Below are 26,653 nucleotides of genomic sequence, written 5' to 3' on the forward strand. Positions count from 1 at the left end.
TAAGAATATGGTGCTCTTTATTCATTAGGGGAACAGAATGCTCTTATTGATTTGTTCTCTGGGTTGTTAAGGACTTGGTTTAGATCTCTGTGCATTGAACTCCACCTTTAGTATAATGGGTTACTTACGTATGCTGCTTTTCCTCTAGAAACCTACGTCTATATTGGAATTTTACCAAGAACTTGGATTGCCGCCAAAACAGAAAGTTAAAATCTTTCATGTAACAGATAATGCTGTGATTAAGCCAGGTAATCCGAGGCTGGGGAGAGGAGGGAGACAAAAATACCCAAATATGTGATTTGTTTAATGTTAGGCCTTTCAGTAAAGCTGAATCCACAATACAAAGTCCTAAACATTTATTTTTAAATACAAAGCGGTATCTGATTTAATCACTAGGGACAAACAAGCCTTTTTCTTTTTTGAGTGGAAAGAACTGTAGAGAACTCTTTGTTTTCATTAAAGAGGGAGGAGCGCTTTTGTTTTTAATGTACAGAGAGTTTCACATTTGGAAAAGCCACTACAGATAAATACACTAACTTTTATTTTTTTATTTTTTAAAATACACTAACCTTTAAAATGTGAAGTTCACTCTGTGTAGGCTGTCATTTTAATGAGTGAAAAATAGCTAGACTCTCACTGAGATAGAATTTTCATAAAACAGGAAAGTGATTGACCATAGCACTTCGATGTAAAGATTCTAACTTAAAAATTTTGAAGTATTTTACCTACTCCCTGAAATGTCAAAAAGTAAGATTTGGCAGCATGGTTTTATTGGTTTATGTAGTCAACAGCATTTCACATCTTTGAACTTGAGAAAAGCTTCCTGATCTCTTGAACTTGAGTTCTAACAAGTAGATAGTGGAAGGATGTTTTAAGATTTGGTATTTTAATATCTGAACTGAATTTCATGAAGTAAGTAAGCCTTATTAATTGGAGTGATAGAGGATCAGCCTTGATTTAAGCTAGAATTAAAAGTATTTATTGAAGTCTAAGTTTTGTAGTTTGAAGCTAAAGTGAATGGAATTAAGGTAACAAGTATAAAAATTAAGTCCCTGTTAACTTTTGTTGTAGCTCAAACTATGTGGAATTGTTTTTGTGGGTGAAAAGTGGTCAGGTATCAGCAGTTCAAGTTATTCAACCTCCTGGAAATTCAGTCAGTTTTAATCTCCCCTATTTTTCTTAATTCAGGGTTTTTCTTTGCCCATAAAAATCTAGGTTAGGTCCTACCCTCTGAAATCCCATAGTACCTTACTCCCTGTTTTAAGTAAGCCATAATTAGCATTCAGTTGCATTCTCTACTCTATTATGGCTTTTTTTTTTTTTTTTTTTTGAGAAAAAAGTCTCTGATGATGTTAATGTTGAGTCTTAGATAAATTCTTGAGGTCAGGAGCTTTGTCTTACCTTTTATATTTCTAACTGTACATATGGTAAGTGCCCTATTAAATATTTGCAGATTGTCAAATTAAATAGTTCTCATAGTGTTAATTCCAAATTGTTACAAACAAAATGTTGTGAAGGGCTTTCACTTACAAAATTCCTCTAAATAACATGTTTTCAAGTGCCTTTTAAGTAAGATTCTATTTACATACAACTAGTTTTGGAAATGTTAGTATATAAAACTAAGGGTATCAATAATGACAATTTTTCAGAATTCAAAATTATCCAGGCATGTGCTAGAATAACAGGAATTTATTGGCACAGTGACCAATCTACCAAAAATCTGATATATATGGGCTTTATGTGGATATCACACATACTGTAGTCACTGCCCAGTATACAATGGACCTGGGATCAAAACAGTTAAAAGTTAAAAAAAGTTCCTATTTTTGGATAACTTATCTCTAATGGTTAAAAAAGATTTGATCCAGCCGCAGCGTTTTTTGAGTCATTCTTTTGTTTTTATTTTGTTATATGAAGTAGGAAACTTATCTTAAGTCAGTATATTATTATTCACTAAAACAACAAAGAATCATCAAATTCGTGTATTTACCAGCAAGAACACTGTGTTTGTCTTGTGAATTGCCCGTTTCAGCCAGTACCACGTTGCCTCTGTGAAGGCACAAGCCCATCAGCTACCCATGGTCTGTTAGCCTGACTCCAGCACCGTGGGCCTTGTCCTGGGACATGTTGTTCTTCAGCCCACGTACAGTCCATTAAGGCATGTTTGATGAACAGTTTTATTTTATTGTTGATGTTTCTAATAATTATAATTGTGAAGAGAATCTTCTACTTTTTTTGAAATCTGACAGGCTTCCTAGATGTAGTTTATGTTTAGTGAAGTTGGGCTGACAAATTTCATATCGATTGTTTGTTTTCTTTTCATAAAGGCACCCCTCTTTATGCTGCTCATTTTCGCCCAGGACAGTATGTGGATGTCACAGCCAAAACGTAGGTCCACATAACAGGTTCTTTTCCTTTTGTTTTCCTCATATATTAAAACATAATGGAGCGAGTGAAAGTATAGTCTTTCAAGGCAGTGAATAAAGATTAAGTAACCATTATTCTCATTTGTAATTCTATAATGTTACTGACTATACTAGATTTTAAATTGCACTGAATTAGTTGTATGTGAACATCAAGTTACAGGTTTGAAACTGAGATGTATGCTTCTTGAAATGGGACTACAAGAAAGGTCACATTACTTAGGTTCTTTGTGGGTTGGGCCCACTTCTATTTTTAAGACCAAAGGCTATATACAGTTTGATGGTGATCTATAAATGAACAATGCTATGGAGTTCTTTTGAGATTGTGTCATCTAGTAAATGCTGGTTCTTTCCAACTCTAGGAAACATACTGTTTGTGATGGTTGTTGTGCTTAAGGTTCCCCTAGGGTAACTGTAAAACATTTTGTTAACTGTGTTAAGAGCCTATCCGAAGCAGGAAGAAGTAGTGTTACACCTTAAGCCTCTGGTAGCATGGCATTGTCTCTCAGTACTAGACAAGTGAGACAGTGAGACTTCATAAAAACAAGATATGTTTTATCCGCAAACAAGGGTTTAATTTGGGAGAAATCAACACTTAATTACACTTAATCACACAAACAGAAATGCTGACTGTGAGTCATATTCAGACTGGGAGGAGAAGCAGTTTTTCAAAATTTGGTTAAGGTTACTTCACTAGAGAATGAAGTAACTGAGCCCTTATATATGTTTATGTAGAAATTGCTCAGTATATGTTAGTAGAATCTGCATGACTAGGCTAAACTAAACTCCAAATATCAGCTCTTGGCTATTCCTGTTTCTTGTTCCGTCAACACAGATGATGATTTACTTCTCTGTGTGCCTTGATTTCCTCCTTCTTTGTCATTCAACAAGGTCTGCAGCCTATGTAATTCTGACAGTGGTCCACATGTGCTCTGGGATTGTCTTACAATCACAGTGACTGAGCCAAAGAGCTTTTATCCAAGGAAACCAGAGCCAGCATTAGTTTCCTTAATGGAGTCAGTTAGATACACTTTTATTTCCACCCCATCATTGCCCCCACTTTCAAATATGAGCCATTGCAGACAGCTCTTACCTTTGATTAGCTGTTTAGAAGTGAAGTCAGATAGATTGACAATACAGTGGGTCCTCTTTTTAGAGATTATGGACTTCTCCTTTTTTTCCCCCCGCATCCTGATTGTTGCAGATTCATTCCTACTGACTGGGGCCTCTAAAATCACTTGGTAACTTTTCTTGTTCTGCCTTCCCTTGTCAAGAACTCAGAATATTAGAGCTGGAAAGCTTTGGTTTGGTTAGTCGGGGAGATGTGTGTGTGTTGTGAATCAGATAATTTTACTTTTTAATTTCTGAATTAATTATTACATATAATAAAGTACCTCAGTAATTCCATTAATTTGCACAGAGGTAATAGTGTGTGAATTCCATTACATAGTTTACAGAATATATGAGATATTCCGAGAAGTCCTACAAAGTCAGAGACCTTTGTTAGCAGATGCTTTGTGGTGGGATTCGTGACTAGCTTGGATTAGAGCCAAGCTTTTCAGATGCCTGTGTTCAGCAAATGATTTCATTCATACACTACCATTGGGTTTCTGGCTTCTTAAAAAGTTATTTTTAAAAACTTCATCTTTCTTCTTGTGAGTATAAAGTGAAAAGGAAAGTATTTTAGTTTGTTTTAAGATCATGTACCTAGAAAACAAGACTGTAAAGCCTGGTGCCAGCCTCAGGCCTAGGTAGCTGATAAGAGCTGGGAGAATAACTAGCCCTGGGATTTAAAGTAGTTGCCATACAACTCTGGAGAAGGGAGGACCTTCATTTGAGAAGATCCTCACTATTGTGTGGGCTGCAATACAGTGTTCTGTTGACTAATACCTGAGAATTTGCATTTCTCTAACAACTGCCCAGGTGATGTGGATGCTGCTAGTCCATGGACCACACTTTGAGAACCACTGGCCTGGAGAATAGTCAAGGGCTCACCAGTGGAACCGTTTTTCCTTCCTACTTCTTTCCTCAGCTTAGAATCCTAATCCCTTCCTTTCCCTAAACCTGTACTCAAATTATAACATTGAAACATCTGTTTTAAAGCAAGCAAATTTAATCAATCCAGTTTCAAATAACAGTGTCAATAAAAGTAGGCCTAGTTAGTACTCACATTTTAGTTAGCATAAAACTGAAAATTGGTCTCTTTAGTAATCAGTTGGCTTCATCATCATCTTTCCATTAGAAAAGAAAAATCTCAAATTAATCTCTAATTGAAAATCTTCATTTTTCTCATGCTGTAATAATTATATTTGTTAAATCTACACTTATATTTTGAGTATTTCAAGTTTTTTTTACCTTATACCTTCAATTTTAATTGCTCGACTAAACGTATTTTAGAAATAACTAAGAAAATTTAAAACAAAATACCATATAATTTAAGAAAATAAAGTGTTAATAGAATCCACTTTGAGAATGACATCATCTGCATTTTTTTAAGGTGACTAGTGACCAACAGTAGCAGCTTCTTGAAGACTTCCCTAAAATTTTTAAATGTTTCTCTGTTAATAATTGATTGGGAACTCTGCTTGCATTGAAAGATACAATTTACCTGTGCCAAGTTTGTGTATTATTCTCTATACAACTAAGTATTTACCAGTGTTACTTTGGAGTGTGAGGTAAATACATATTTACCAGAGTTCATTTTAATTTTTACTTTTATAACAAAAATAATTTTTCATCCAGAGGGTTTGAGAATCTAAATTCAATTTAGATTAATGGGAAAGATTTTTACATTTAATATATAAAACCATTCTAGCAGAATAACTTTTTAGTTGCATTATTCTGTTAACAGCTAATAAAGCGCTGTCTTTGAAATCTGACCGTTTTGGGTAAATCATTCTAAATAAATTTTAAGACTAGCATGTATCATGTGTCCCTCACACCCTCCCCTAGCACCCTTTTAAAGTTTCTATTCTTGTTCTGTAATGGCAGTTACATTCCGGCGTAACTTCTAATAGATGATGGTTTGGGGTCTAGTGTTCTCCTTTCTTTCACTCTCAGGTTTGAGGAGGAAACAGCTATGGATAATATATAAATAGTGTGTGAGATGGGGTGTGACTGTTGAGTCTATCCTCAACATAGCCCATTGTTTTCTGGTGAATCTTAGTGGTGCTTTTATTATATGTTGTAGGTTTTTTTTTAAAAAAGGGAAGAAATCAGAAAAGAATGAAAGAATGAATAGACAAAAAGAAAACTGTAAAAATGCACTCTGCATTATTAGGGGGAAACGGTTAGGTCTTTGTCTGAAAGGACTTGAAGGACACCGATGGTGGTGATATCTCCGTAACAGTGGGTGTGGTGCACTTTCCTGCCAGGTCTTTTATTAAGCTTTGAAGTCATGACAGTGGCATACCTGAAGTAAGGGGGTTTTTTTCTGGTTGTCTGGAATTTATTTATTTATTCCCTTGTTTAAATTCTGAAGCCCACATTGAAGTCAGAAAAAGTTCATTCAGCTACTTTAAAAGATTCTTTTCTTTCTGGGTAAAGGATAATCTAACAACCTTGTCTCCAAGTCTGGGCTAATTAGGACTACCCATATATTTTCAGATATAATCTTATTACTTGAAAATTATCAGTGCTCTTTCAATTCGTACTGCCCTTTGGCCTCAAAATAGAAAAATAGGCACTTACCTTGATAATGTTATCCCTGGTAGTAGAAATGAAAGGAGTGGGGGAGATTAGATGACTGGTAGAGCACCTTTGCACATTTACTGAGATTTGTTTTTTGGGTTCTTTCATTAAAATATCACATTATGCACAGAAATATGGTTGCCCATCAAAGTCTTAAGGTGATTAAAATGCCAGGTGGATTCTTAAAAGAGCAAAGACTCTTTGAGCTCTATGCCCAGTCCCTCCCTCTGTCAGAAAGCTTCCCCACTAGCCCCCTGTTCTTCTGTTTCGCAGATGTTTACTCAAACACTAGGAGGGAAACAAGGCGTGTGCCGCCTTCAGGACACTGTTGCTGTTTGGCCCTGTTCATTTCCAGTTTTATGTCATTTTTAATAAGTTACTTTATTTTCTATTCAAAGCAGTACATTTTTAAGCATAGTAATGAAACAGTTTTCAAAACGAGTGATTAAGTGTAGAAGGAAATCATCTCTATAAAAACTAATCCTTTTTAAATCAGTCAAAAGTGAATGTCTGTTTCAAGATAAAGGAGAGTTTGGAGGGTGGTGTTTTATATTTATATTTTGTTCTTTGCTTTAAAAATTTGTATAATAATCATTTATAATAGCCTCACTTTTAACTATGAGATAGCATTTTTTTTTTAACTCAAAACCAGCAAAATTAAGGCCTAATGAGAGGCAGTATAGGGAATGGCTAAAAGGATGGGCTTTGCTTCTCAGTAGCTGTGTGACCTAGATGGCTTTCTCAACCTCTCTGTTGCCTCATCTTTAACATGAGAATAATTATAGCACCTGCCTCATAGCCATGTTGTAAAGACTGAATGAGATAACACACAGATAGCTATCAGCTCAAGGCCTGGCACATATTAAATGCTCAGGAGTATTGGCTACTATCACTATTGTTGATATTACTGCTTATTAATTTGTTTCAGATTTTAGAAGGAAAAATCTTTTTTTTCAATAGGAAATATCTTTTAAAATGAATAAAAATCATGAAGTCATTAGGAATTCTATTGTGGGATTTTCTAATATGTCTAGTTATTGCCTCCTTAAGACTGACTTGTAAAGCAAAGTTGTAGCTTTCCAAGCACTCTAGGTAATTTTAAGATTGCATACTACCTGCTACATCTAAACATTACTGAGTAATGAGGATGCCTTTGAAATAGCTTCAGGCCACTCCGATGTGCTGGACATTTTCATATTTTTGCTCTAAACTGTTTCCCAAGAGGCAGTATGACCTGGGTTGAAAACATGGCCAGATGCTTCCATTTACCAGGGATCTGTCCTTGGGCAAGTGGCTTAACATGTCTGAGTGTAGATTTCATTGTCTTTACCATAAGGGCATGGGACTGTGTGGTTTCTAAGATTCCTTTTGTTCCAAAAAATTATTTACAAAAAATAATCCCTCAGTTTTCCAAGTGGCATAACTCACTCTTATCTATATTAATGAAGAAGTAAGACATAACAGTAGATTCAACAGTACACGGCAGTATGGTCTTCTGGTCTACTGAAGAAAGTGGTGTGGCTAACAACCTGCAGAAAACTGTTATGTCCTTCCATGATATTATGAAATTATTTAGTTATTTGAGTTTTCTTTTTTGAGAAATGCACACTGAACTTAGGACAACGATTGTGGTTTTCTGGGTTTATTTAGGACAGCCAGGAAATGCTTCCTTTTTAAAGAGGACTCAAAGGAATCACTGCACATTTGGCTCTTTGTACTATTGAATAAGCTAGATTTGAAGTCGGGAAGCTATAAGCAGTGCACTCTTAGCAGTCACTTGTTGATAAAAATGTTCCCAGATATTGATGGGAGGTTTATGGTTTTTAGACAGAAACAGAATGCATTCTACATTTCAGGTCATGCTGTCACAAACTCATCCTAGAAAGTAACAGCTATACAGCTATTCCATGCCAGCTTTTAACTAAATGTGATAGAACACAAAGCAACTGAAAAATTCCACCATGCCTTACTTGTGGGCTCAGGAGCTGTACGTCGCTGATTAAATAGGTTTAGACAACAGTGAATCAGTAGAAATTGACTCCCAGGGTTTGCAGGGGTCTTCAGAGAGATGCTTTATCCTTGGGATGTGTGGAGATGAAAGTAGATAATATCTATCTGCATGAGTTTGTTGAAATGAGAAGCTATAATTAAAGATTAAAACATTTGTGCCTTATTTATCATAAATTAAAAGCTAATCCTGATGGAGATAGTGAATTAGCTAATAGGGCCTTTTATATGCATGTAATTTATTTTAGTAAAAATTGCCCTTTTTTGTTTACTAGAAAAAAAAATTTTAATTGAAATCTTTTTGGGTGTTTTGACTCTAAAACATAGCAAAGTAATGTTAAATTATATCCTTCAAGAAATTCTTTTGATTGTTGATTTGTAATATTCCACATTACTTTTTCACAAATAAAGATACCATCTTACTCTAATCTGTTCTCAGTGGTTTAGCTTCATAAAGAAGCAGCCCAGTCGGGCGCCTGGGTGGCTCAGTTGGTTAAGCGACTGCCTTCGGCTCAGGTCATGATCCTGGAGTCCCTGGATCGAGTCCCGCATCGGGCTTCCTGCTCGGCAGGGATCTGCTTCGTCCTCTGACCCTATCCCCTCTCAGGTGTTCTCTCTCTCTCATTCTCTCTCTCTCAAATAAATAAATAAAATCTTTAAAAAAAAAAAAAAAAGAAGCAGCCCAGTCATGATTTTGGCCAGAACCTGATGTGAATCTCCATTTCCCTGTATTCAGTGTTTAACCATAGAGAAGCTGGTTTTAAACCAATGATTTCTTCATCTTCCCATCCTCACCTCCATAAAAAATATGACCTGATCTTGGGGCATCCTTAGAGAAGTCAAGAGTCCTCTCTTCCATTTAGTACTTAGTTACTGGCTCTCTGAGAGATTATGTATGAGTGACTTAAACTTTTTACAGCTTTAAATCAGCTAAAGAGAGAACATGAAATCTCAATTTAGAAATGGTTCTGATACAAAAACCTCTACTTAGAGTATGGATTTTGATTATTTTTAATAAAGAAAATCAAGTACTTTGTAGCCCATATGACGCTTGATGACAAACACTTTCGGTTCTCTTTTCGTGGTAAGAGTAGAAAGACAGTGCAGTAAGATGGGCGTGTGAGGCTGAGGCAACAGAATGAGCAAAGACAGGAAAGAGAGTGGCATACTTAGGGGTTCGCGGAATAATCTGCTATGATGAGGAGTTGTGATAGGCAGTGTTTGAAAGGTCGACTGGACCCAGTTATAAAAGGCCTTATATGCCCCAAGCTAAAGAAGTTACTGGGAACCACTTAAGGTTATAGTTTAGTTTGCTTTTTTGTTGTTGTTGTTGCTGTTTTGCTTTTTAAAGCAGGGGACAGCTTGTGTGAAAAGACTGTCATCTTGGGAATGTCACTCTAGTGGCGAGGAAGGAGGATAGCTTGAAGAAAGATGTTATGTTTCTATTTCTGAAACATTATAATTGAATGGCTAGGGTGCTTCTGGTTGGATATGGTCAGTACGTCTGTGGAATAGGATAGTAGCAGAATTCTTGCCAAAGGGCAAGGTTTGTGGAACTCTGGCTTATTAGTAATAGGCTCAAGAGTCAGCAGACTTTTTCTCAACAAGCCAGATACTAAATATTTGAGATTTACAACCATTATGTTCTCTGTTGAAACTAGTCAGCTCTGCCATTATAGCTCCATAGCAGCCGTAGGCAATGAGTAAATAAATGTACAAGGCTGTGTTCCAATAAAACTTTATTTACAAAAACAAGTGGCCACTGCAGGCCATAGTTTGCCAACCCCTGATGTAAACTCTGTTGAAAAGAGGGTCAGCAACAGGTCTCTAAGTCCATCTTTTCATGTAGCAGCAAAGGGAAAGGAATGTCTCAAGGAGCATTAGGGAAGCAGGAAAATAGGGAGGAAATGATGATTGAGACTAATTCGGGAGAGGGTGGTAAACAGGAAGAATAGAGGACTACTCTTTCTATTTTAAAAAAGGCCATAGAAATTTGAATACTGACTAGGTGTTTGATAGTAAAGAATTACTAGTTTTTTTTAGATTATGATAATGGTATTGTGGTTTTGTTCTTAAAAAGGATCCTTAAAAGAGACCCATGTTAAAATATTTTTGCATGAAATGATATGGTATCTGGGATTTGTTTAAAAATAATCCATTGGAGTTGCAGAGGAGGGGAATAGATGAAACAGAATAGGCCTTGAGTTGATAATGTTTGACCCTGGGTAATGGGGTGCATAGGGATTCATTGTACTAGTCTCTCTGCTTTCCAGTTTGTTATTTCATAATAAAACATTAGTTTAATAAAAGGCTTTGGATTTGGGAATTAACAAAGTGGAGAAAGAGGGATACCAAGGAGAGAGAGATAAAAGAAGCCCATGTCAAGGGAAAGCCTCAGTGATGAGAATTTTAGGGGAAGTTTTCCAAGTACTCAGAATGAATCGAGTTGAGAGCACTCTTCACCTTTAGACATTTTGTTTTATCCCCTATACAAATATATCTAGAATCATGCAGTCAAGGGCACTTTCCCACAAAATGGGGAAATTCGTGATGGGTTTGTATTAAAACCTGTGTGTCTGCTGGTAGACATTTGTGCTTTTGACGCAGTGTACCAAGGGAATGAAATTCACATAGCAGTAATCTCTAGAGACTTCAAGAATGCAGTGGGAAACATGAAATTAAGCATTTTCTTCTGTGAGATACTTATGACTGTCATACCTTTAAGCCTCTCCTCCCCTTTTCTTAATACCATCTTCTTAAACTTTATAAAAGGCATGCGCATTACACAACATTTGAAAACTACAGGACAAAATAAAGGAAACTAATTATCTTTCTTCCTAAGACACAGCTATAGCCAGTAACAAAATAACTGACTTTTCTAGGTTGGACACAAGGGTTAAATAATCATAATCCCCTGCCCTTCCTGAGGTTAAAATGTACTCAGGGGCAGTGGACTGAGAACAAGGACAATAGAGTCTCCTAAATTTAAATAAGATCTCTGAGTTTTTTAATGAATTTTTGGTTTATCAAGTATAAATGTTCTAAATATATTTTTATGTTTTCCTAATTTTCTGATCTGTCTCACTAAATGTGGAACTTCTCACATTGTTTTCTTTCTGACTTGAATTTTCCTTTATTTGACTTTTTTTCTGCTAACTAAAAACTGCAGCAGGAAAGGGGTAGGGGAGATAAAGCGTGTGTGTTATGTGCTGTGTATCATTGTTATATAAAGGTTTCCTTTTATGTGACCTTTGAAAACCTTATATTTGAAGTGTGCCTGGGTATGCTAAGTATAGATCAGTTCTCTTCTTGGCTTTTGTTTTGTTTTTGTTCTCATGTTGGGTGACAGCTGAGAGAACTAGTAGAATAGATACCTGAACCACCCATGGATCAACAGGTGCACTCTATTCTCCATAATCTGAATTAAGCCAATAATTTGTCATATCATTTATCCTTTTGTTTAAAGGTTATTTATTGAAGACGTTCCCATTGTACCCAGTATAAAAACCATGATGCATTCTAGAGCTAGATTGAAAAGCAGTCTGTAATTAGCTGACAGATAATTAGCCCTTTCAGGATACCACTTTCATCTTATAAGCATTTACTCTTAAAATGAGCTAAATTGTCTTCTGTAATTTACCTGGCATTTGTTTTATTGGTGTACACACTGGTGCTCTTTCTTTCTAAGTAAAGCAAAGCAATTTGAGAACTCAGAAGGTACCAGCAAACTTTCTACCAAGAATGGCCAGTGTTAGAATGTGGTATTTTTAAAACATGTTCAGTTTAGATTAGTGTTGCCAGTCCCCTCTTTTTATCTTTAAAGTGTTATTGGCCAGACAATATCCGTAGGCTAAAATGACTTTATAGGTATTTCTTCTTTATTTTTAAATTGCCAAGCTTTTTATTTTTCAAATATGTTCTAAAATTCAGCATTAACTAGAAATATTTAAGTTTCTGAAGCAAACTTTCAGTAAAATATTTGCTTATTATAGTTTCTGTCCTTAGATGTTAATCTCCTTGCAAAATATATAGTGGGTTTTTCATTTAATATATGTTAAATTACTGTTTTAGCTCTTTGACCAGGAATAAGCATTATTTTGAGTTTTTGGGGCAGAGCAGAATTATGTGCACACCATAAGTGATGGTTCAGTTGATTAATGTGAAGAAAATGATGTAAACTACATTTAAATTATTCATATACAGGTAACTTTTGACATGCAGTTTGATGATCTGCTGTTAGGTTCTACATATAGTTTACATTGTTTTTATGCTGAATTCTTGACTTATTTAAAACAATTGTTTGTATGGGCTTACTTCAATCCATTACTCTCTGATAATTCTTTGTTAAAGGCTTAGCAAAGTCCTTGTGGAAATAAGATGGTTTTTATTATCTTGTACTTTTGGTCCTTTTCGTTAGTGGCCTGCACTATGCGCTGTCTTATAATAGCTTTGTTAGAGTTAGGAAATATGACATTAAAAATAGGTTGACTTCAGGGGGCCTGGGTGGCTCAGTTGTTAAGTGTCTGCCTTCGGCTCAGGTCATGATCCCAGGATCCTGGGATCGAGTCCTGCGTCAGGCTCCTTGCTCAGGGGAGCCTGTTTCTCCCTCTCACACTCCCCCTGCCTGTGTTCCCTTTCTGTCTCTCTTTCTCTCTCTCTCTGTCAAATAAATAAATAAAATCTTAAAAAAATAAAAATAGGTTGACATATTATCTAGTGAAACGTGAAGAAGGTATTATCTTAAGAGTATAAAAATATCTCCGGTACAGTCTTAGAGTTTATTCTAGCCCTTTTATTGTATCTTCGTACTGATATATTTGACAGAGACAAATTTTAATAATTCTTGAACCTTAGTATTTTCCGCTTTCTACCTGCATCACAGAATGCTTCTCTAGTTAGTGGACTTTGAAAATAGAGCGGTTTCATTTAAAAATTGAAATTCTAGATTTTTAAGAAATTGCTAGTTTCTGATTCTATTTCTCTATTCAAACCTTGAGACCAAGATGTTTCTGATATCTTATAAAAGTAAAACTTGTCCAGCATTAGGGCATTATTGTTTTATTTATTGTTATATTATCTACTGCCACCTAACACATTACCCCAAAACCTAACAGCTTAAAACAACGAACATTTATTACCTCACAGTTTCCGTGGTCAGGAATCCCAGTACAACTTAGCTGAGTGCCTGTGGCTCAGAGGTTTTTACAGGGCTGCCGTCAGGCTGTCAAGGCTGCAGTCATCTCGGTTCAACCTGGGGAGCACTGCCTCTGAGCTCACTAATGTGGCCTTTGGCAAGCCTCAGAACCACAGTTATTGGCTGGAGACATCTTTGCCACATGACACTGTATGGGAAATGGCAGTTGACTTCCTTCAGAGCCTCGAAGGAAGAGTGTGCCAAGTTGGAAGCCACAGTCTCTTTATAACCTAATGTCAGAAGTGACATCTTACCATTTTGCCATAGTTTATTCCTTAGACATGAGTTCCTAAGTCCAACCGGACTCCAGGGGAGGTGATTACCGAAGGGCATGAATACCAGGAGATGGGGATCTTAACGATTGACTGCCCCATAGTTATGAGTACTTGGGAATGTCTAAAAATTTACCACTTTTACTGTGTTGTTCCACAGGATTATGATGATAAAACTCCCTGCTCAGAAAGAACTCCCTTTGCTTAACTTGTTCTTATCTCATCATCTTGAATTAATCATGTTGTATGGAATGAGGCTCCAGGAAAGGGTGCAAACTAGGACATAGATAAAGAAATGTTCATTTGCAGTTTCTCTTGCTTAGCTTTTCCTAGGTGTTTAGATCAGCAGTGTTGTCAAAACTCTAAGGTACTATTAAGAAAATGTACAATTGGGAATATTTTATGCTCTGTTTATTATGTAAATTCTAATGTTTATCTTGTTCAGTATTGGTAAAGGTTTTCAAGGCGTCATGAAAAGATGGGGATTTAAAGGCCAGCCTGCTACTCATGGTCAGACAAAAACCCACAGGAGACCTGGAGCTATTTCAACTGGTGTAAGTATAACTTAGTGGCCCCCCTTTTAATGCTAAATACTCAGCTTCTACACATAGAGTGCTTTAGTCTGTCCTTGGGGTCAGGTCACATAATTTTAATCTGACTCCAGGTGGGTCACAGTACTTGTCACATTTTTATGGGTCCTGGCCTCACTTACTTTCCAGAACCAGACTTGAATCATTTAGTAACAACCCCTATACTTACAGCCAGTATTCTCAGTACATTCCTGCCTACTTTCTCATTTCCATCTCTGTCTCCCATCCTACCCTCTGAAGTCAGCTGCAAGAAATCAGGGATTAGAATGTCCTTCCATCTACCCCACCAGTTCTTTCACAAATTAATTTTTGCCTAACATAGACAGTTGGGAAAGATTGTCAAGGACAGTATCATGGTGCAAGGGAGAAGTAGTAGAGAGGAAATGGGGACACAAACAATAAGAGCATAGAAAATGGAGAAGGACTTTTGTATTCTGAAATAATTTTCTCTAAGTTGTAGGATTGAATGGATAAGTAAATATATTGATAATGGGAGCAAGTTTCTTACTGCTGGAAAAGGATATTCAGGTATGAAAAGGAGGGAAATCAGAACAAACCGTGTAGTGTTGAATTCAGATTGCAGGTATCCATCATTCACATTTACTGTATGTGTACATAAAGAAAGAGAAATAGATATAGATAGGTATGTGTGTGTATATTTATTCCTTAGCTATCTGCTGAAAGAACCTAAAAGCAAAAATATTCTATATCAGCAAGCCACACCTAGAGCCTAGATCTTAGTTTCTGAATATCATTGCCCACTGAAAGAACTTGGACTCATTGGAGAAATGGCCAATTTCATGCATGGGGCAGGAAGAGTATAAGATGAACCCAAAATAGCTTGTTCAAGAAAGTGAGGAATGTAATTTACAGCGTGGTAACTATAGTTAATAATGCTGTAGTGCATATTTAAAGGTTGCTAAGAGAATAGTTCTTAAAAGTTCTCATCACAAGAAAAGAAGTTTTTTGTAAGTATGTATGATAATGGATGTTAACTAGACTTACTGTGACCATTTCACAATATATACAAGTATTGAGTCATTACTTTGTACACCTTAACCTAACTTAATGCTATATATCCATCAGACCTCAATAAAAAAAATAATTCTTTTAGAAATTAAAATAACAAGGAAGAAAGGAAGTGCTTTAAAAATGATGGCACATGAAAAGGACACAGCAGCCAGCTAAAATGAGCTCCCGCTTGTAAAGCTTGGGATGGTTTAATCTGGAAATGTAAAAAATGACAGAAAATGGAATAAAATTAGAATTGATGATCTCACACTGGTACAGATGCATAAAGTGAATGGATAGGTTAATAAATGGGAGAAAAGGGACTTCTCTTCTTTGCAGTATAATATTAGCAAATAAATGTACAAGGAATGATGGAGTTAGAATTTCATTTTGACAGCCATTGTAGGAATAATTGATTCAGCCAGGAATTATCAGTGGATGCTGAAACAAGTGCTGAAAACTTGATGGAGACGAGTTTATATACAGAGTCCCCAAAACAACTCATCGATTAATTACAAAGGGAAAGATAATAGCCTTAGAGTGGATTAACCTAGTGAACACAAAAAGAACAGAAAAGAACACATCATCATTTCTGTGGTGATTCCTGCCAAAAATGCATCACCTGAATCTGATCATGGGAAAACATTAGACCCAAAGTGAGTGATAATTTACAAAATAATTGGCTTCAAAAATGTCAAGATCATGAAGGACAAAGGCTGAGGAGCTGCTCCAGATTTGAGGACACTAAAGAGACATGACAACTAATTACAGCGTAGAATTCTGAAGTGGATCCTGGACTTGGGGGAGCATTATTGGGGCAAAATTTAGAATATGGACTACAGAATAGATAATAAATTTTTTGAGTTTCATAAATTGTACTGTGGTTATATGAGAGAATATTCTTGTTCTTAAGAAATACACACTGAAATACTTGCAGATAAAGGAGCATCATGTCTGCCATCAGATTTTTAGATAGTACAGGGGAAGATGTGCATATATAGAGGTAGAGTGAATGGTAGAGCAAATGGGGCAACATGTAAACACTTGGTGAATTTGGGTAAAGAGTATGAGAGTTTTTTGTATTTTGCAACTTCTTTATGAATGTGAAATTATGCAGTTATAAATTATGTGGAAATAAATTGTTATAAAAATTAGGTGGATCATAGATGTAAACTTAAGAGCTAAACTATAAAAGTCTTTTAATAAAATGTAGGAGTAACTCTTTATGACCTTGGGTTAGGCGAAGCCTTAGATAGGATGCCATAAATACAAGTAACAAAAGAAAATACCGGTAACTCAGGCTTCATCAAAATGTACTTTTCTGTTGCAAACAGTACCAATCAAGAAAATGAAAAGGCAACTCACAGAGTGGAATAAAATATTTGCAAATCATAAATCTGCTAAAATTTATAATCCAGAATATGAAAAGATAACCCAATTTGGGGTGCCTGGGTGGCTCAGTTGGTTAAGCATCCAACTCTTGATTTTGGCTCAGGTCATGATCTCAGGGTTCTGAGATCGAGCTCCACATTGGCCTCCACACTCAGCAAAGAGTCGGCTTGAGATTCTCTCTCTCCCTCTCCCTCTGCCCCTTCCCCTGCTCCTGCAAGTGGGCTTGTGTGCTCTCCCCCTCCTTCTCTCTCTCTCTCACTCTCTTAAATAATTAAATAAATCTTAAAAAGATAACCTAATTCAATCCAAAGGATTTGAATAGGTATTTTTCCAAAGAAGATATACAAATGGCCAGATTAGCATATGAAGAAATAATTAACATCTTTAGCCATTAGGGAAATACAAATCAAAACCCAGTAAGCTAGTACTTCAGCACCTACTGTGATGACTAGAATTAAAAAGATAGATGGATAGTAACAAATGTTGGCAAAGATGTGGAAAAATTGGAACCCTCATACATTGTTGATAGGTATGTGGAAATGATAACAGCTGCTTTAGAAAAGTTTGGCAGTTGCTAAAAATGTTAAGTGTAAAGTTACCATATGACTCAGCAATTCCACTCCTAGGTATATGCCCAGAAGAAGTGAAAACATGCACAAAACACTTGTGCGTACATAGCAGCATTATTCAAAATAGCCGAAAAATAGAAACAACCCAAATGTTCATAAATTGGTGAATAAATAATTAAAATATGGCAAATTCATAGAATAATGTTTAGCAATAAAGAAGAATGAAGTATTGATACATGCTGCAACATGGGTGAACCTTGAAAACAGTCACAGACTACATATTATATGATTCCATTTACATAAAATGTCCATCCTAGGCAAATCTTCATGATGAAAGTAGATTAGTGGTTGAATAGAGCTGGAGTTGGAGGGAGTGACTACTAACGGATTTGGAATTTCTGTTTTAGATTGATGAAAATGTTCTAAGATTGCTTGTGGTCATACACAGCTCCCTGTATATATTAAAATATTTAAATTGTATACTTTAAAAAGAGTAAAATGTATGGTATGTGAATTATACCTCAATAAAGCTCTTTTAAAATTAGGCATGTAGAAGAACCTATTGTTATGACTCAAGTTGGTCATTTGTCATGAAATGCACCATTCTGTGTTTGTAAATACTGCTATTAAGTATTAGCTAGTCAATACCTTTATAATACTAAGAGGGTGTACTTTTTTTTTTAACTCTATTTTATTATGTTAGTCACCGTACATTACATCATTAGTTTTTGATGTAGTGTTCCATGATTCATTGTTTGCGTATAACACCCAGTGCTCCATTCAATACGTGCCCTCTTTAATACCCATCACCAGGCTAACCCATCCCCCTACCCGCCTCCCCTCTAGAACCCTCAGTTTGTTTCTCAGAGTCCATAGTCTCTCATGGAGTTTGTACTTTCAGTGAGAATGTAAATTTAATTGGGGAGGGCAGAGTCCTTTTTTAGTAATGTTAAGCAATGTGTACCTATCACAGAATATGTTTATAGAATGAATAAGAGTGATATTTAGTCTATAACACACAGAATTGTCTTTTAACCTGAGTCGTTTACCAACTCTCATACTATGGTGAGCTACTTCCACTGAGAGTTTTACCTGTTGATGTCAGAGTAGTGATACAGAAGTGTTTATGTTCCAGGAATTCATGTGTCATGAGAAGCTTTCCCATTTTAGATGTAATTCAAATATGCTTCTTTAGATACAGTATTATCCATTATCAAAGCCAAAATCAGAGAGACCATGTGAAGCTGTTTGATTTATGTGAATCAGAGACAACCAGAGCTAGACAAACAAACTCAATATTCCAATAACCAACTCTGTCCTTTAATCATTCCGGGGAAGGAAAGTAACGTCAAAAGCGAGGGTGGAAGAGTAGGCCATCCCAGCAGCAGGGGTGTAGATGGAGTCCATTAAGTCAGTTAATGCAGAATATTAGTGAAAACAGACCAGGCAGTCAAGTTTGTTCTTTGAGTGGTGGTGTGACGTGGGTTTACATTTTGTAATTCTTTTCTTTTCTACTTCTCAACCAGTATTAGCGAAGTTGCTACTCTCTTGTTACCGGTTTTTCTCCTACAGTTGTTTCTTAGCCTGTATTTATTTTGTTGCTGTAATTTAGAAGGGAAATCCTCTGGGGTAATTGTGTCCAAATCCACATTTAGTTCCTTACTGGGGCCTAGCAGAATGAGGAAAAAATAAAACACTTTAATAACTCCTATCTTGCTTTGCATTTCGGTTTGATCAGTGCTATTGGAAATTGAGAGTACTTAAAAGTGCTAATTTTGGTTTTCTTATGTAGGATGTTGCCAGAGTCTGGCCTGGAACTAAAATGCCTGGACAAATGGGAAACAAAGATAGGACAGCATATGGACTGAAAGTAAGTTTCTGAAATGGCTGTTTTAGGAATAATCAAATTAATACCTGAATGTAAAGCCACCAGAGGATGTACCGCATCTGTGTCTGCATAGGGTCGTTCTGATACCTGAAGTGTGTGTGTGTGTTGTACCCATAATCGTGGTAGTGTGTTCATTTAACACCCAAGCTATGGATGTGCAGTCATTGAAAAGAAAGTTAGTCATTTACTGTTTGATCTGGAAGATTTCCACAAGATGGTGCATGAGAAAAGTTAGATTCTAAAGCATTGTGTATAATACTATCCTTTTATAAAAGAATGAACAAAAGCTCCCTCTGTGTATATGTTACTGTGCCATTATATAAGCACAGAGAAAAGTGGAATTCCGTGCCAGAGTATTTTGGATTATATGTCGAATGTGTGGGAAGATAGAAGTAGATGTGGAGGAGGAGGAGAGAGGGAGACCATGAAAACAGGAGGGAAAAGATAGTATTAAAGAAAGGATTGTGGTATATATCCATCTTTATAAAATAACTATATGTATTTAAAGGGGGGGTAGTTAAATTCAGTCCCTACTAATTTGAGGAATTTGCCAAATAACTGATGTTTATATGTGTATGTGTATATGTTTCAAAGTATAGAAAGTACAAAGAAGAAAATAGCTCCTCCTAAAAACAATACCTGAAGATAAACACTGTTAACATTTTGGTTTATGTTCTTCCAGCCTCTATTCTAGATACTTTTTTTTTTTTAAAGATTTTATTTATTTATTTGACAGAGATATAGCGAGAGAGGGAACACAAGCAGGGGGATTGGGAGAGGGAGAAGCAGGCTTCCCGCTGAGCAGGGAGCCTGACGCGGGGCTCGATCCCAGGACCTGGGATCACGACCTGAGCCAAAGGCAGACGCTTAATGCCTGAGCCACCCAGGCGCCCCTATTCTAGATACATTTTATTTATAAATTTTGACCAGCAGAGTTTTTTAAATTTTATGTAATTAAATCTAAGATTTTTTTCCCTTCTATTACTTTTACATCTATGAGAGATCACCTATTTGTATCTTTCTGTGTATTTTCTGTGCGTGTGTGTGTGTATTTGCATGTGTGTACGTGTGCAATATTTCAGTTTCCATAGTATTTAACATTTAGCCACTAGGAGCTATGAGCTGTGGGTCAGACTTGATTTTCCCCCCACATGAGTTGTTCTTTCACTACCATTTCTTGACCATCCTCCCCCATTTGTATAAGCTTTACTCCGCATGAAAGGCCACCCACATGAGGACCATCTGCTCAGCACACTTATTTTGAAAATTAGACCCAGAAAGGTTGTGGCTTCCCCAGTTTCTAGTTACAGCAAGCTAGTATTAAATAAAAATAAAATAAAATTGAATTTCCACTTGTTAATGGTGCCAGCAGAGTCCATTGAGATATCCAAGCAGTCTTGGTTGTTGAGTCACATTTATATTTAAAATGATGAGAGTTTGCGGGGTGCCTGGGTGGTGCAGTCAGTTAAGCATCCGACTTGATTTCAGCTCAGATCATGATCTCAGGATCATGGGATCAAGCCCCACGTCTAGCTCTGTGCTCAGCATGGAGTCTGCTTGAGATTCTCTCTCCCTCTCCCCCTCCCATTTGTTCTGTCTCTTTCTAAAATAAATAATCAAATCTTTTAAAATGAGTGTTTGCTACCACTTCCATAAGACATATCTGTTATAATCATATATTACAAGTCCTCAATAGGATTTGAATTTTTCCTATTCTCATTCAACATTTTGAAGTGCTAATATGATGATTACTTCATAGGCTACTTATAGCCTCAGTTTTTAGTAACATATTGCTTGTTTTAATACAAGTATATTCCCAAATTTTTAACTCTTTTTTTTTTTTTTTTTTTTAAGATTTTATTTATTTATTCATGAGAGACAGAGAGAGAGAGGCAGAGGGAGAAGCAGGCTCCCAAGGAGCAGGGAGCCCGATGCGGGACTCGATCCCAGGACGCTGGGATCTTGACCTGAGCCGAAGGCAGATACTTAACCATCTGAGCCACCCAGGCGCCCTCAAATTTTTAACTCTTAAAATTCTATTTCATTTCTTCCTTTAGGTATGGAGAATAAACACAAAGCACAATATAATCTTTGTAAATGGCTCTGTACCTGGACATAAAAATTGCTTAGTAAAGGTATGTATGTAAACCATCTTTATTTTCCATTGTTCAGTTACATGAATGTGTGCTATAAATTCTTCTTTAGCTCATAAATGTGGCTTGAAGATAAGGGGCCGTTTCTCCACATTATCTGCTAAATTAAATTTTTTCCACTTTTCAGTAGCACCTGACTGAAAAAATTGTACAAAATAGCCAAAACCTATGTTTGTAAAACCATGAATCTGCACAAAGGGTAGGACCAATAAATAGAGGCTCTTTAGAAATACAAAAAGGATATTAGGATAACAATTGCCAAAATATCAGTATCCTTCCAAAAAAGAACTTTTAATTTTTTACAAAATACTTTGACACAGGCACTGGAAATACATGAAATGGAAATTCAGTGAGAGAGTCAACAAAATAGGTGATAAAAGGGCACCTGCCTGGCTCATTTGGAAGAGCAGGTGACTCTTGATTTTGGGGTGATGAGTTCAAGCCCCACATTGGGTGTAGAGATTACTGAAAGAAAAATAAAACTTTAAAAAAAAGGAAGGTGGTAAAAGTAGACATTTTAAGGAGAGATTGATTATAATTGTTACTAACATTGCTCTGATTATACTTTTTAGTGTTTTTCTTAAAAATATACATGTTCATTTTATGTTCAAAAACAAAAGAAGAAAAGAAATGTACAGGAAAATTTTGAAGAAAAACTCTTGCACTCTCACAGACTTACGCCTATCAAATAAAATAGAAAATAAATATTCTGCCTGGGATTTAGACCAACATAATATAACATGAGAAATCACTTTTGAAATTTGAATCTTCCATTCTGAAAATAAATTTATAGTAGAAGTGATACCAGATATTCCCAGAAATATATTCTTTATTAATTTTCTAACAGTAACAACAAAAATAGGTTAAAAACTTAAACCTCAAATTTTTCAGATTGGGTCTTTATGTATTCATTTCTCAAAGTAGATTCCATTACTAGTCTAAAGTATGATACTTGTTTTAATCTTACAGTAATTAAAATTCCCTTTCTGCAATTAACTTTTTGACTGGATTCTCATTTTTCTTAAAGAAAAAATACATCTTATGAATTCTTACAAGTTTTTCGGCTTTTTTTTTTTTTTTTTTACTTTGCATGTTTTTAGATTTAAGTAGGTTTCCAGTCTCCAGGTGGCCTAGTCATAGACACAATGACAGGTTGTCAAGTTTGGCAGGTTGTCATTGTACTTCTTAGAACATATTGGCTTCATAATTAGATGTATCCTTCTACATTCCAGGCTTATTGCATGTTTATAAATATCACAACCTAATAAAAGAGAAAAGAGGGAAATGATTCTTTTCCATAATGAAATCATACTGTATAGCAGATGAATTTTTAAAGTTTGACAAAATGTTGTCACATCTCCCGTTTGTCCCCATTTTACTGCATACACGGTTCTAGGCTGGCTTTCCAGCTGCACCTTACTGCTGCTATGGCTTCTCAGGTACACTCGGCATTTTCTTGGATGCCAAATATAGATGAGTAGGTCACCTGTCTTGAAAAACTGTAATATGTGCAGTGATATTCTGACTGGTTGTTAGAAACAGTTTATAGGCAACAACATTTAGTACTCTTCCACCTACTTCAACAAAAAAATTGCCTCCAAAAACTCCGCTTTCTGAAAGAATGATGGCTTGCCATTACTGAAGACATTCAGACGATACACCAAAGGCAATTCCAAAAGAGGAGTCCAAATATATTTCAAGAAGCTAGCATAGGGGCTCCTGGGTGGCTCAGTCAGTTAAGGGTCTGCCCTCGGCTCGGGTCATGATCCCAGGGTCCTGGGATCGAGCCCCGCCCCTGCATCGGGGGGGTCCCTGCTCAGTGGGGAGCCTGCTTCTCCCTCTGCCCCTCCCCCTCCCCGTGCACTCTTAAGCACGTGCGCGCACTCTCTCAAATAAAATCTTAAAAAAAAAGAAACTAGCATCAAAGAATGTCTAGTCCATTTTGAACTGTTAACACACTAATGAATGTATTTGCAAGAAACGTATTTTGGGGCTCCTGGGTGGCTCAGTAATTAAGTCTGCCTTCGGCTCAGGTCATGATCCCACAGGGTCTTCGGATCGAGCCCTGCGTCCAGCTCCCTTCTCCACGGGAAGCCTGCTTCTCCCTCTCCCACTCCCCCGCTTGTGTTCCCTCTCTCGCTGTGTCTCTCTCTCTGTCAAATAAATAAATAAATAAACTTAAAAAAAAAAAACACCATATTTTGATGTTTAAAAACTCATTTTGAAAAAAAATCTTTGAAACAGAGTGTCTAAACAAGTGTCTTTTGTAACCTTACACAAATGTCTGTCCCAGACATTAAAGATGGGTTTGGTGAGTGTTTTGTGGGCTGTGTTTTAAGTGTCAGAAGTGTGGTACACTTTTTGAAAACATTCACCCCACTTTTTCTGTTCCTCCAGGTGATTCCATAGCAAGTGATAAAACCCCCTTGCCCATGGGGATTGAGGCACGTCCTAATGGACAGGCAGCCTCTTTAACATTCTCTCATCCCATAGGACCTTTTGCACCCTGCCCCCGCCACCCTGCAGAGTACAGGGCTACCAATACCTTTTTTTATTCTAAAGTTAGTAAAGCTAGTCTTAGGGATGACCAACCTGTTTAATCAATGTAAGCATTTTTGTTGTTTGGATTCACTAAATCTATTAAGAGAGCCTAAAGAACTTATTTACAACATTATGTAGTGTATGTTATTATTTGTGTATGCTCATTCCTATACCCTAATTTAGAATTTAAGTTTATTCTAGATTTCCTGGTTTGTATGTGTGTCTGCTTGTGTGTCCTACCCCTCACCTTTCCTCAAAGGATTTGAACTGGTTTGCCAATATACAGAAATATAAAAAGAATGAGCTGGAGAGTTGAGGGAGTTTTGGCGAGGGCAGGGAAATAAGGAAGCCAGAGGTTAGATTAAGTGCACAAAAATACATACTATAGAGTCTTACACATTTGTTAAAGATGGGTTGCAAGCTTTTCGCCCTCAGCCTTAGAGCCAAGACAAAAGAGATTTAAATAAAGTGTCATCATTTATGTTTCAAACCAATGAATTTATAGTACTGTAGCATTTACAATTAGAATATATAAACAGTGCTTTTATCTGAAATGTTCCTCAGGGAGGAGAGATCTATCAAAATGTAAAAGCAACTGAGAATTTGCTACTTAGATCATTTATGACTAAATTTTCACATTTATCAAATTAGCACAAAAAGTTTTGCTGTTGTTGGTTTTGTTGTTTATTTGCTTGGGTTTTCAGTTCTAAATTTTGAGACAGTTTAAATTGGTAAAAGAATAGGACTTTTTTTGGGGCGCCTGGGTGGCTCAGTTGGTTAAGCGACTGCCTTCGGCTCAGGTCATGATCCTGGAGTCCCTGGATCGAGTCCCGCATCGGGCTCCCTGCTCAGCGGGGAGTCTGCTTCTCCCTCTGACCCACTTCCCTCTCATGCTCTCTCTCATTCTGTCTCAAATAAATAAATAAAATCTTTAAAAAAAAAAAGAATAGGACTTTTTTTCCCTCGAGTTAAAGTTCAACCCAAGATTAGTGAATTGGAAAAAAAAAAAAAAATGAGTTTATTTTCTCCTGGGCAACTTACTGAAAATTTCTTGGAACAATTTTAATGAGAGAGATTAAAATAGATGTTTTTCTGTACTTAGCTGTTCTTAGCAGCTGTGTACTTAATTTCAACCAAATTATTCATTTCTTATTGCCAAAATGATTATGCCTTATTTTACTCTGTGTGTATAATTACATGTAATTTTTTTTATTTCTCTCTGAATGAAAGCTGTAGAGTGAGTCAGAAGCTTTAAAGAATCCAATAATGTTTTCCAAAAATAAAGCCCAACATTTTAGATCATATCAATATCTGAACTGTTCCTTGGTTTACGAATTCACAGATATAATTAGCATATTTTTAGAATATAAAGAGTTAATAGAGTTAATGTAAAGACGTGTGGATTATTTTTATTTTTGCTAAATACTATTTTGTCCTTATTTTCTCAATGATAATACTTGTAAAATGTAAGCTTATTTCCTTAATAAAACTTGATATTTTTGGTTATGTGCCCTTTGACTTAAGACTAACAAAAATACTAGGTACAAGTTATTTTTTTTAAACTCAACTTAAAAAATCTATGATAGAGGGGTGGCTCAGTTGGTTGGGCGACTGCCTTCGGCTCAGGTCATGATCCTGGAGTCCCTGGATCGAGTCCCGCACTGGGCTCCCTGCTCGGCAGGGAGTCTGCTTCTCCCTCTGACCCTCCCCCCTCTCATATGCTCGCTCTCTCTCATTCTCTCTCTCTCAAATAAATAAATAAAATCTTTAAAAAAAATGATAGAAAATAAAATAATAAAAATATGTAATAGGAGTAGATAATAAAATCAATAATATGGTAGTAATAACTTTTAGGTACATAGTTTGGATATAATTGATATCTAAGTAATAATTGTAAAATATAATTTATCCTATTGGGCAGTTCTAGAGATTTATAAGTTATGGATAAGATATAAATTAATATCAGTAATTTTATTTTGAGTAGATGATTAACTTGAGGAAGGCTATATTTCTGTCATTGGATTAATTAAATTTATTGGAATAAAAAGAATACATTGAGTTCCTTTTACTTCATATAACAGTTGTGTTATTCACATTAGAAAATGTAGGAACACATATTCTTTAATTAATAATTAAAACAGACCTTATCTTTAACTTAATTGGTAATACTTATTAATAATATCTTTGTCTCCTTACCCACAGATCAGAGATTCTAATCTGCCTGCATATAAGGACTTCTGTAAAAATCTACCATTTCCTACATATTTTCCTGATGGAGATGAAGAAGAACTACCAGAAGATTTGTATGATGAAAATGTGTGTCAACCCAGCGCACCTTCTATTACATTTACCTAACCTCATTGGACGTGGCAGAACCTTAACATATTTTATGAGCTTTGATGAGCCAGAACAGTAATATAACCAGGAAATATGTTTTCCTTTCTTAATCACAATACTGTACTTGTCATCTTTGTCAAGGGCATAGATAGATCATTCATCCCCCAAACTAAATTATGTTAAAAAAAAAATTACCACGTTAAACAGATCAGTTAAGTAGATTGAATATGCCAAATTTAAATGGACTGGCAGTTTGCACATGAACAAAATCTTTGTAATTTGTGAGGTTCATTCTTTTTTTACTGCATATTTCTCAAGTTACCTTAAGATGCTTGTAAATTAAACTTCTTTTATTAAAGATTTGTCTGTCTTTGTGAAGGAATCGCTGTGGAACAGTGGCAAACCATTTGGGAGTTATGGTATAACCTATTCAGAAAAAGAAACCATTTCCTAAAATTCATTTTTATCATTCTTACTTTTAGAGCCCTAAACAGAGGAAGTAAGATTTTTATTTAAATTACAGAAATATGTATGTCATAAAGGCCTGATGAAGGAAAAACAATAAAATCATAAATTTTGGATCCTG

At 36.0% G+C, this 26,653-nt stretch overlaps 1 protein-coding gene across 2 annotated transcripts in view; it reads left to right on the top strand.

Annotated features, from left to right (window-relative positions):
- MRPL3 (mitochondrial ribosomal protein L3) overlaps positions 1–26,425 on the top strand; it is a 39,024-nt gene extending 12,599 nt beyond the window's left edge. Inside the window, exons 5-10 of one of the 2 annotated variants that reach the window (XM_045903788.2) lie at positions 149–248; positions 2,328–2,388; positions 14,032–14,140; positions 18,941–19,018; positions 21,094–21,171; positions 25,933–26,425. In XM_045903788.2, the coding sequence (XP_045759744.1) occupies positions 149–248; positions 2,328–2,388; positions 14,032–14,140; positions 18,941–19,018; positions 21,094–21,171; positions 25,933–26,085 (579 nt within the window). In that variant the 3' untranslated portion in view covers positions 26,086–26,425. The remainder of the gene's footprint in view (positions 1–148; positions 249–2,327; positions 2,389–14,031; positions 14,141–18,940; positions 19,019–21,093; positions 21,172–25,932) is intronic. The other variant, XM_045903789.2, reaches the window with a different exon arrangement.
- Positions 26,426–26,653: the final 228 nt, after the last annotated feature.

The sequence above is a fragment of the Mirounga angustirostris genome, unplaced genomic scaffold (genome assembly GCF_029215605.1).
Source record: "Mirounga angustirostris isolate CCGP_5_RB_7025 unplaced genomic scaffold, mMirAng1.0.hap1 SCAF_1, whole genome shotgun sequence".
NCBI lineage: Eukaryota > Metazoa > Chordata > Mammalia > Carnivora > Phocidae > Mirounga > Mirounga angustirostris.